At 41.5% G+C, this 12,497-nt stretch overlaps 1 protein-coding gene across 1 annotated transcript; it reads left to right on the plus strand.

Moving 5' to 3' along the window:
• The first annotated feature begins 362 nt into the window (after positions 1 to 362).
• LOC112231736 (CD209 antigen-like protein 2) lies at positions 363 to 3,873 on the plus strand. The gene is made up of 6 exons (XM_024398484.2): positions 363 to 575; positions 2,172 to 2,279; positions 2,382 to 2,642; positions 2,752 to 2,891; positions 3,012 to 3,118; positions 3,215 to 3,873. The coding sequence occupies exons 1-6, from the start codon at positions 464 to 466 to the stop codon at positions 3,399 to 3,401; spliced, it is 915 nt and encodes a 304-aa protein (XP_024254252.2). The 5' UTR covers positions 363 to 463; the 3' UTR covers positions 3,402 to 3,873.
• The last annotated feature ends 8,624 nt before the right edge of the window (positions 3,874 to 12,497 follow it).

A 12,497-nucleotide genomic window follows, 5' to 3' on the forward strand; every position in this document is an offset into this window, starting at 1 on the left:
TGTGGTTGTCGTTACATTCCTTAGTCGAATGCACTGACTGTTAGTCGCTTTGGTAAAGAGTGTCTGCTATCTTACTAAAATATGAAATGTAATGTTATTTTTAAACTCTTTTTGTAATCAATAAGATAATGGTTTAGAATAAAATACAAAAGAAGACAAGTTGTATAATTTGTCTTTATTTCACCTCTGTGATATATTTCTGTTCTTTATACAAATAGGGAACAGGAACCTCTCTAACACACACGCACAAGCACACACACAAGCACACACACACACACACACACACACACACACACACACACACACACACACACACACACACACACACACACACACACATAAACACTTGACCTTTGTCACCTCATTGTCATTTGGACTGAAGTCAGAGCATCACTGAGACAGACAGCATACAAAGAAATCGACAGACTATACACACAGTACCCGTTATTATCATCATTGAGATATGGAGATAGAAGAGGACATCTATGCCAATGTAGAGGAGATCAGTGTGAAAGACTGTGATGATCTGGCTGCAGGTTATGAGACTTTACACCAGATTCCACAGGCTGGAACAAGTAAGTGTGTTTCACAGATTCTTACTGAGAGTTATGACTTGAGTGACACACACACACACACACACACACACACACACACACACACACACTTTGATAATAAATAAGAAAGTGTAAACCAGACCTACAATAAGAGCTGCTCTAAAGAGTCCAAAGACATGGCAGATTCACACATATGGTGGATGGAATCTGGATGCTGTGGAATGTGCTGTAGAAATGGTCAAACTAAATGGTAAAACTATTTTGGGAAGAGACTACAGTGAAAATATGAATAACCTTTAGAGGGACACATTTACTTGATTTACACATTTGAAGCAAAACAAACAACAATGTGAAAATCAAAACGATCTGATAGTTTGAATCAGGGGCGTCCGGAGAATTTAGCATTTTTCAAACACCTGAAACAGCTTTTTCCTGCAATCTAGAGCCATAATCAATGTGCTTAATTCTACGTAAAAAAAGATGCTTATTTTTCTGGCGTTAGGTTCTAATTGTCAGAGTAAGAACTCGACAGACACTGTGAAAGCTTAAACCAAGGTAATTCATCCCAGAGGATCGAACAGCTGTACCGACAAAGACATGGTTCCACCAGTGGTGGTATAAATACCCCACTTTGTGTAGAGTCTCCTCCTTCTCACTAAACGTTTCATCTTTTTTTGCTAAGCAGGAAACGAAGTGATACGGGCAATAAACTGTTCCTTCTCCCTTAACGTGACCTGACCTGACCTCGGCCCCCTTAGCCACGGCTCTCTCCCTATAAGGACACAAGGCGAGACCCAAATGCAGACACAGGAAGAGAGAAAAGGGTCGAAACCAGGAGGACTAGAACCAAAAGAGACTGGGGAAAAAATAGGAGCAAGGAAACAGCTGGTTGAATTGGCAAACATGACGAACTGGTACAGAGAGACAGGAAACACAGGGAATAATACACCAGGGATAATAATCGACACCTGGAGGGGGTGGAGACAAACACAAGGACAGGTGAAACAGATCAGGGTGTGACACTCCCCCTTATCAATGCCTGCCACATGCGATCGTTCTCCCTGCACTCATTACTTTCCAAGCTTAATTGCACCCACCATAACCCTTCCTCCTACAGATAACCATTAATCTCTGGTGTAGACCCTAGACTATGGCACCCCTCATGTCTCTATTATAACTAATGATTAATAATATTTAAAGTTTAGCAATCTGAACCCATCACTGTATATCTAAGCATATCTCTTGAGCTGTCTGTAATCCTCCTCTCCTGACTCTTTTATGAGGTTTGGAGATTGGGAACCTATCTCGGCTAGCTAAAGCCAACTTCATAAAATTGCTAGGTGGCTAGCAGTATTATAGAGAAACAACAACAACGAATGTACAGTTAACTTAAAAAAAAAAATTTACATGACAAATTTGAGGGGGCATGGTACCTCTGGTTTGAATTTATTTTCAGTCATGTGGAAGTGGGACTGAGTTGAGAAAGACAGAATTATTGTTGACCACAGCATCAATTCCTCATTGTATCAGAGTAGCCTTGCTTTGTGAGGTAGAAGAGAATAGATGAGGATGAGGTCAGGTGTATGTATGTAACCGCTTGTTTCTCTACACCTGCAGGACTGAAGCATGAGAATCAGAACTGTCAGCCTTACAAGCTGGCTACAGTTTCTCTGGGACTGCTGTGCCTTCTCCTACTAAGCACAGTCATAGGTCTCTCTGTGCTCTGTGAGTATTCCATTCTCACATGTTGGGCTTTAGGTTGAGTGCAGTTATGCGTGCGTAAGAAAGTTAACAACAGAAGGATAACAGCTCTCTCTTCCGTCACAGATGACGATGACTACAATCAACTGTCCAGAACTCAGTATCTCCTAACAGCCAACCACACCACAGAGCTTCAGACTAGTTATGAAAACCTGACTAAAGAGAAAGAACAGTTGGAGAGGGAGAGAGACCAGTTACAGATCAGTTATAAAAGCTTGACTAAAGAAAGAGACCAGTCACAAACTCATTATAATACCATAACTAGAGAGAGAGACCAGTTACAAAGGAAAATTTCAGAGCAGGAGAAAAAGATATCAGAAGAACTGGGTGAGTATCAATTCCATGATAATAAATGTGAATTTGAGTTGATTATGACATGTTGAAAGTCGTTTTCTGTATGTATGACTATATTCATCACTGTACTTTCTTTCTGCAGGATGCTGCCCTGACGGTTGGAGGAGATTCGGATCTAGCTGCTATTACCTTTCAACAGAGAGTAAAACTTGGACTGAGAGCAGAGCAGACTGTATAAGGGGAGGAGCAGACCTGGTGATCATAAACAGCAGAGAGGAACAGGTGAGAGGGCGGAGGAGCAGAAAGAAAGGGGGAAATAACGAATGAGAGAGAGAGAGAGCGAGAGAGACAGACAGACAGACAGGACAGACAGACTAAACATACCAACTATGTTATTTTCAGGTGTTTCTAAACAAAATGGGAAAAGATGTGCACTTCTGGATTGGTCTGACTGACTCAGAGATGGAAGGGTTCTGGAAATGGGTGGATGGAACAACATCAGCAACAACGTGAGTAATATTTACTTCTTGTCGTTTCTTTTTGAAGCGTATTGTTTCTTGAACTAATATCATGTTGATATCATTTTCGGCTGAACTGGTTCTTAGGTTCTGGAGAAGAGGAGAGCCAAATAATATCGATGGGGAGGAGGATTGTGTGGTATTCAACAGGTTTGTTAATCTGTCGTGGGACTGGGAAATGATTCAGTCATGGAATGACCAGCCTTGCTCAGTGAGTACTCAATGGGTATGTGAGAGCAGTGTCATAACAAATCCATCCACAACAGGAGAATAATATCTGAATTCCCTTTTGAGTTAGCAATTGTATTATTAGTGAGCAATTGTATTATCACAGATTATTGTTGAAGTGTAATTTAAATCAATTATAACATTAGTTATGATTTGTAATGATTGTTCTTATGATTAGTAATGATTGTAGTTATGATTTGTAATAATTTAATTGATATAATATAGAATGAATTATAAAGAATCATAGTATTATGTAAAACTTATGTGAAACTTTAACCTGAAAGCTAATGTAGTGAATTGACATGCAGGGTCAAATCTAATCTAATCATCTAACAGTGAACTGTGAACAAGGCAAGTGCCATGCTTCAATTTGTGTTTATTTCTTTGTCAGATTGGATGATAATTATAGGCTACTTACTAATTCATTTTAGCTCCTAGTGGATGATATTAAATACATATTTTGAAAGCTAACAGAAAATACATGTTTGAAATGTATTGTACATTAAAGGCATAATTCCTCTGTCCATGTGATACATAATATAAACTTTTTTACAACTGTTATTGTGTTTTATTCCCCATTGAATATTGTTGTGTTTCTTCATATATATGTTGGGGAACAGAACATCTCTCTCTCTCTCTCTCTCTCTCTCTCTCTCTCTCTCTCTCTCTCTCTCTCTCTCTCTCTCTCTCTCTCTCTCTCTCTCTCTCTCTCTCTCTCTCTCTCTCTCTCTCTCTCTCTCTCTCTCTCTCTCTCTCTCTCTCTCTCTCTCTCTCTCTCTCTCTCTCTCTCTCTCTCTCTCTCTCTCTCTCTCTCTCTCTCTCTCTCTCTCTCTCTCATGCCTGAACACATTTGTCACCTCATTTCAATTTGCAAATGCAGATAGTCTGGTTAGCCATTTGATTAGCTGTTACGGAGTCTTATCTTGGGGATATTATATTGTAATTAGTCCTTTATTTGAGTTACATGGCACATGGTCTCTAAGTTACATTGTCATTGGAGTGGGTCTAGGGTTTCTGGGATAATGGTGTTGTGAGCCACGACCAGCCTTTTCAAGACATTATAAAAAGCTGCGATGGGGACATAGGGACATTTTATCAACACAGACATCAACACATTGCACTGAGAAAAGGAAACACATTGCTATTGGATATAAATGGAAATAAATGTGTACTCAAATGAAAGATGTACTACATACAGAGGGGACATGGAGACATGTTGCTGACACTAACACACTGCTAATACTAAAGACATGTATAATATTATCACCTGTTAGAAGTATGTATGAATCGCTGCAAACGCTGCCATGTTTTATAAATCAATCAGAATCATGTTCAGTATCATCATACTCTGTCTTTCTATGTAGTAATGACACATTTCACACAAAACAAATTCCTCTTGAATTGGAACCAAATTATTTCCTGGAAATGGTAGAAGAGGAGGACAGAATTGCTGTTACTGTCTGTCTGTGTGTGGTTGAAGACCACAGCCGATAAAATTATAATATTAGGAAGGTGTTCCAAATGTTTTGTACACTCAGTGTATATTTAATAAACTAAGAGAACAGCAGTGATTTAATTCATTGTGTCCTAAATTGTTCTATTATTGTATCATTCTGAAAGTAAATGCATTGATTGTTTTTTGTTGTTGCATTTACAGTTGAAGTCGGGTGTTTACATACACCTTCTTCGCCAAATACATTTAAACTCAGTTTTTCACAATTCCTGACATTTAATCCTTGTAAGAATTCCCTGCCTTCGGTCAGTTAGGATCACCACTTTATTTTAAGAATGTGAAATGTCAGAATAATTGTAGAGAGAATTATTTACTTCAGCTTTAATTTCTTTCATCACATTTCCATGGGTCAGAAGTTTACATACACTCAATTAGTATTTGGTAGCATTGCCTTTAAATTGTTTAACTTGGGTCAAACGTTTTGGGTAGCCTTCAACAAGCTTCCCACAATATGTTGGGTGAATTTTGGCCCATTCCTCCTGACAGAGCTGGTGTAACTGAATCAAGTTTGTAAGGCCTCCTTGCTCGCACATGCTTTTTCAGTTCTGCCGACACATTTTCTATAGGATTGAGGTTAGGGCTTTGTGATGGCCACTCCACTACCTTGACTTTGTTGTCCTTTAGCCATTTTGCCACAACTTTGGAAGTATGCTTGAGGTCATGGTCCATTTGGAAGACCCATTTGACCGAAGACCCAAGCTTTAACTTCCTGACTGATGCCTTGAGATGTTGCTTCAATATTTCCACAATTTTCAATCCTCAGGATGCCATCTATTTTGTGAACTGCACCAGTCTCTCCTGCAGCAAAGCACCCCCACAACATAATGCTGCCATCCCCGTGCTTCACGGTTGGGATGGTGTTCTTGGGCTTGCAAGCCTCCCCCTTTTTCCTCCAAACATAACAATGGTCATTATGGCCAAACAGTTCTATTTTTGTTTCATCAGACCAGCAGACATTTCTCCAAAAACTACAATCTTTGTCCCCATGTGCAGTTGCATGTGTAGTCTGGCTTTTTTATGGTGGTTTTGGGGCAGTGGCTTCTTTGCTGAGCGGCCTTTCAGGTTATGTCGATATAGGACTCGTTTTACTGTGGATATAGATACTTTGGTACCTGTTTCCTCCAGCATCTTCACAAGGTCCTTTGCTGTTGTTTAGGGACTCATTTGCACTTTTCACACCAATGTACATTCATCTCTAGGAGACAGAAAGTGTCTCCTTCCTGAGCTGTTGTCACGATGTTCATAATAATGAATGTCGGAACAAGGCGCAGCGTACAATGAGTTCCACATAATTTGAATGAATAAAGTTAAACTTAAGCAAAGACAAAACAAATAAAGAATAAACGAACCGTGACGACAATGCAGTGATAACAGGCAACTAAACATAAACAATATCCGATAACCCACAGTTGGAAAAAATGCTACTTAAGTATGATCCCCAATGAACCCCACATAGAAAATATAAACTAGACTAAATCCCGAGCTACGCCCTGACCTACTCTACCATAGAAAATAAAGGCTTTCTATGGTCAGGACGTGACAGTACCCCCCCCCAAAGGTGAAGACTCCGACCGCAAAACCTGAAACACAAAGGGAGGTTTAGTTGGGGAGGGGGTGTCGGTGGCGGCTCTGGTGCAGGGCGAAGTACCCGCTCATCCGCCAGCATCGGGGGTGGCTCTGCTACGGGATGAAGAACCCGCTCAGCTCTCGGATCCTCCATCTTTGGTGGTGGCTCTGGTGTGAGCAAAAGAACCTGCTCATCCCGCGGATCCAGCCATGGACCCAGGCTGAACACTGTACCTGGATTGGACCTCGGTGCAGAAGAAGGCTCCTGCCTTGGAGCTGGACCGGACACTGTGCCGGGACTGGGCACCTGCGCAGAGGAAGACTCCGGCCTTGGAGCTGGACCGGACGCCGTGCCTGGACTGGGCACCTGCGCAGAGGAAGACTCTGGCCTTGGAGCGGGACTGGACGCCGTGCTCAGACTGGGCATCGGCGCAAGGGAAGGCTCCGGCTCTGGACTGGGAACTGTCACCGGAAGCTCTGGACTGGGAACCGTCGCCGGAAGCTCTGGACTGGGAACAGTCGCCGGAAGCTCTGGACTGGGAACAGTCGCCGGAAGCTCTGGACTGGGAACAGTCGCCGGAAGCTCTGGACTGGGAACAGTCGCCGGAAGCTCTGGACTGGGAACAGTCGCCAGAAGCTATGGACTGGGGATCGTCACAGGAGGCCTGGTGCGTGGGGCCGGCACTGGTGGTACCGGGATGGTGACACGCACCTCAGGGCGAGAGTGGGGAGGAGGCACAGGACATACTGGACTGGGGACACGCACTTCAGGGAAAGTGCGAGAAGCAGGCACAGGACGTATCTGACTGGGAAGATGCACTTGAGGGAGAGTGCGAGGAGCAGGAACAGGACGTACCAGGCTGTGGAGACGTACTGGAGACCTGGTGCGTATAGCCAGCATCAATGGTACGGGTTCGATGACACACCTCGCCCGGCAAATGCGAGGAGCTGGCATAGGACTTACTGGGCTGTGGAGGCGCACTGGAGATCTGGAGCGTAAAGCTGGCACAACGTGTCCTGGACAGATGACAACCTTCGCACGGCAAGTGCGGGGAGGTGGCACAGGACGTACCGGGCTGTGGAGGCGCACTGGAGACATGGTGTGTAGAACCGGCACACATTGTACCGGAACGATGACACTCTCCTCAAAGCGAGTGCAGAGAGCTGACACAGGTGGCATTGGACCGCTAACACGCTCCTCAGGGCGACTGTCTTGCCTCTCCAGCCAAACCAACAGCTATCTCTCATCACTCTCCTCAACTTTCGCCAACCACTCCTCGCTCAATCTGTCCCAATATTCCTCCTCGTCTCTGACTCACCCCTCAGCGTCGCGGTGTGCCACCCCCAAAGAAATTGGGCTGTCTTTTGGGCTTGCGTCATGGCCGTGAACCCTGGGGTCATCGCTGTCCTTCCGTCACCGCTTGCGTCTGCTTCCACAGAAGACTTTCGTCCCCAGCCATAATTTCCTCCCAAGTCCAGAATGTCTTCTCCTCCTGGGCACGCTACTTGGTCCTGTTTTGATGGGATATTCTGTCACGATGTTCGTAATAATGAATGTCGGACCAAGGCGCAGCGTACTTTGAGTTCCACATAATTTTAATGAATAAAGTGAAACTTAAGCAAAGACAAAACAAATAAAGAATAAACATACCGTGACGACAATGCAGTGCTAACAGGCAACTAAACATAAACAATATCCCATAACCCACAGGTGGAAAAAATGCTACTTAAGTATGATCCCCAATTAGAGACAACGATAGCCAGCTGCCTCTAATTGAGAATCACACCAAAACACCAACGTAGAAAAAACAAACTAGAACCCCACATAGAAAATATAAACTAGACTAAATCCCTAGTCACGCCCTGATTTACTCTACCATAGAAAATAAAGGCTTCCTATGGTCAGGACGTGACAGCTGTATGACCGCTGCATGGTCCCATGGTATTTATACTTGCGTACTATTGTTTGTACAGATGAACGTGGTACCGTCAGGCGTTTGCAAATTCCTTCCAAGGATGAACCAGTCTTGTGGATGTCTACAATTGTTTTTCTGAAGTCTTGGCTGATTTAATTCGATTTTCCCAAGATGTCAAGCAAAGAGGCACTGAGTTTGAAGTTAGGCCTTGAAATACATCCACAGGTACACCTCCGATTGACACAAATGATGTCAATTAGCCTATCAGAAGCTTTTAAAGCCATGACATCATTTTCTCGAATTTTACAAGCTGTTTAAAGGCACAGTCAACTTAGTCTATGTAAACTTCTGACCCACTGGAATTGTGATACAGTGAATTATAAGTGAAATAATCTGTCTGTAAACAATTGTTGGAAAAATGACTTGTGTCATGCACAAAGTAGATGTCCTAACCGACTTGCCAAAACTATGGTTTGTTAACAAGAAATTTGTGGAGTGGTTGAAAAATGAGTTTTAATGACTCCAACTTAAGTGTATGTAAAGTTCCGACTTCAACTGTACGTATTTGTAAGTCTGTCACCATATAAAACACACCTAATAGTTTTAAAGTTATATTAATAAGTTATGGCATGTACACTATATTTTATTCTGGCATTGGGGAAACAAACTCACAAGGATTGGGAGAGAGTGAGTGTGGGGGATATTGACCAATTCATGTGTGGGCGTTGAGGGTCAGTGCACGCTGTGTCAAACAGTTCTTAAATCTCAATAGTCTCCTTTCCTTCATCTGAATTCATGTGGGTAAAAAACAGAATAAATCCACAATATTGCTCTGCAATGATCTGTTTTAAAGTTAATTTGAAAGTCAATTGAACTTTATACACATTCGTTTGTGTTTCAACTCCACATTAGGTGATCAACCTCATGTTCTAGCAGTTATGATTGGAAATGACGCCGCTTTGGGGTTCGTGTGATCATGGCCCAGTCAATGTGCACGAGTATACACACAGGGAGAGGCTGCGACGCACTTTTAAGTGCATGCAGTTTTTACATTTAAAAAATATATATATTTACCCTTCCACCAACCCCCCTCTTCAGAGGACACATATCTTCATTTTTCTTAACAGCTTCTTTGCTGCATATACATACATTTTACATACACATTCTACATACATGGTACTTTTATATAAAGCAGTCACATAACAATAACACATTACCAAACATAAACTCTTCGATCCCAACCCTCAGCCACTCTCAGCCCATCCCACCTATCACCATAGACCACACTCGTTTGGTTTCCATGTGCCATATATTTTTCAATTGTGCTGTGATGTTTTACAACATTTTTTAACCTTTCTAATCGTATATTATCCACAGATTGTGAGCTAAAAATGAAAACCTCTCGTACGAGTATTATTATATTATTTATTGACTGACTATGGCTTTCTAATTCGCCCAACGCTGCTATTTGTGAGGTTAATTTTAAGTACATGTTATTTTTTAACCATTCCTGAACCTGTGACCAGAAGGAAGCTACATAGGGGCAATACCAGAATATAATGATTTATTGATTCTGTCTCTTCGCAACAAAATCTACAGTGTTGAGATTGTTGTACGCCCCATATATGGTGGGGAGAACAAGTATTTGATACACTGCCGATTTTGCAGGTTTTCCCACTTGCAAAGCATGTAGAGGTCTGTAATTTTTATTATAGGTACACTTCAACTGTGAGAGACGGAATCTAAAACCAAAATCCAGAACATCACATTATATGATTTTTAAGTAATTAATTTGCATTTTATTTGACCCATATAGATTAATTAGCTAGATCTGTTTTTGGTCCAATAGCATATTTTAAATAATCCATCTTCCTTGCGGATCTGTTTGCACAGTTTGCACAATGAGGTCAAAATTGGTTTTAATTTGTATAATCATCCCTTTTGCCCATGACAAAAATATATTTCTCCCTCACAGTCCTTTTTCCACCCAACCTAATCTATATTTGAAGAATGAGTTTCCTGTAAACAATAGATATTATAGTATTTTTCTTTTAGCCATTTAAAATGGATCTTCTTTTTGTATGATCTGCTAAGCCATTACAATTATAACTTGCTATACTTTTATCCCCACATAATGACAACCAAGTTTGAATTATACTTACCACAACCAATGTTTGTAAACTTACCGTTAAAAAGCACCGTGATGATTAAGTGTCCATATAGCTGTACGTCAGCCTTACCCATCCTTGCCTTCCCCTAAATCAAAACCGGATATTACATCCATATAGTCCACAGTTCCATGTTGCCCGAATAGAAACATGATACATTCATCATACCCATTCTGCATTACCATGTATCCAAATGTATTTTAAGTGCACATAGCCCACGGTTCCATACTGCATGAATAAAAACATAAATAAAAAAAGTTGTTCATGCAAAAAAAAGTTTTTGGAAAAAAACAAATTAATCCATATTTATACTGTGTAAATATGCATCGGCGACTACTTCAACAGGAGGTAGCTATCGCTCACAGTCACGTTGTAATCTTCGAGTCCTTGAACATTTGGTTGTTTACATTTCATTTATCGACCACTAGAAGAACATTCTAAATGCTAAATCTAAATACTACATCTAAATGCTAAATCTAAATGCCGAATTCTAAATTCTAAACTAAATGCATGCTCTTCAAACCAATCGCTGCGCAGACCTGCCTGCCCGTCCAGCATCACTACTCTGGACGGTTCTGATTTACAATATGTGGACAATTACAAATACCTAGGTGTCTGGTTAGACTGTAAACTCTCCTTCCAGACTCACATTAAGCATCTCCAATCCAAAATGAAATCTAGAATCGACTTTCTATTTCGCAACAAAGCATCCTTCACTCATGTTGCCAAACATACCCTCTAAAAACGGATTATTCTACTGATCCTTGACTTCGGTGATGTCATTTATAAAATATCCTCCAACACTCTACTCAGCAAATTGGATGCAGTCTATCACAGTGCCATCCATTTTGTCACCAAAACCCCATATACTACCCACCACTGCGACCTGTATGCTCTTGTTGGCTGGTCCACACAACATATTCATCGCCAAACCCACTGGCTCCAGGTCATCTATAAGTCTTTGCTAGGTAAAGCCCCACCTTATTTCAGATCACTGGTTACCATAACAGCACCCACCCGTAGCACGTGCTCCAGCAGGTATATTTCACTGGTCACCCCCAATGCCAATTCCTCCCTTGGCCGCCTTTCCTTCCAGTTCTCTGCTGCCAATGACTGGAACAAATTGAAAAAATCACTGAAGCTGGAGACTCATTTCTCCCTCACTAACTTTAAGCATCAGCTGTCATAGCAGCTCACAGATCACTGCACCTGTACATAGCCCATCTGTAAATAGCCCATCCAACTACCTCATCCCCATATTGTGTTTTTTCTTTTGCACCCCAGTATCTCTACTTGCACATTCATCTTCTGCACATCTATCACTCCAGTGTTTAATTGCTAAATTGTAATTACTTCGCCACTATGGCCTATTTATTGCCTTACCTGCCTAATCTCACCTCATTTGCACACACTGTATATAGATTCCCCCCCCCCCTATTGTGTTATTGACTGTATGTTTGTTTATCCCATGTATAACTCTGTGTTATTGTTTGTGTCGCACTGCTTTGCTTTATCTTGGCCAGGTCACACTTGTAAATGAGAACTTGTTCTCAACTGGCCTATCTGGTTGAATAAAGGTGAAATAAAATGTACAAAAAAATCTGCTTCTCTGCTTGGAGCCTTTTGAAAGTAGGCTACAGGGCACTATTTTATGAGGAAATTGTTCATTAATAGAGAATGGGGTGTTCTTCAATTCCCTACCTTGATGTAACATGGCTATTTTCATTTTGTATTGGGTCAGCATAGCTACGATCAGACGGGGCTTTCCCTCTGCTCAGCCACCGAAACAGTGAGCTTTTTGCAAATAATTTGTTTCCAACTGTTCGTCCGTTATCTTGAGTTGATGTTTCATTGATGACTTTTTCCTCCTTTGACTGATAGTTTTCATTTTCATCCTCCTTTATTCCCATTGTAACAATATTATTTTTCATACTTCTGCAATTTAGACCAAGTAATTCGGCTTTCATTGTTTTATTATC

Source organism: Oncorhynchus tshawytscha, linkage group LG34, assembly GCF_018296145.1.
Source record: "Oncorhynchus tshawytscha isolate Ot180627B linkage group LG34, Otsh_v2.0, whole genome shotgun sequence".
In the NCBI taxonomy this organism is placed as follows: domain Eukaryota; kingdom Metazoa; phylum Chordata; class Actinopteri; order Salmoniformes; family Salmonidae; genus Oncorhynchus; species Oncorhynchus tshawytscha.

Excerpts from the sequence above, each read along its gene's own strand:
- LOC112231736 (XM_024398484.2), top strand. The coding sequence starts at position 464 with ATGGAGATAGAAGAGGACATCTATGCCAATGTAGAGGAGATCAGTGTG. Across the intron at positions 2,280-2,381 it reads CATAGGTCTCTCTGTGCTCT|ATGACGATGACTACAATCAA; the intron begins GTGAGTATTCCA and ends CTTCCGTCACAG. Across the intron at positions 2,643-2,751 it reads AAAGATATCAGAAGAACTGG|GATGCTGCCCTGACGGTTGG; the intron begins GTGAGTATCAAT and ends TTCTTTCTGCAG.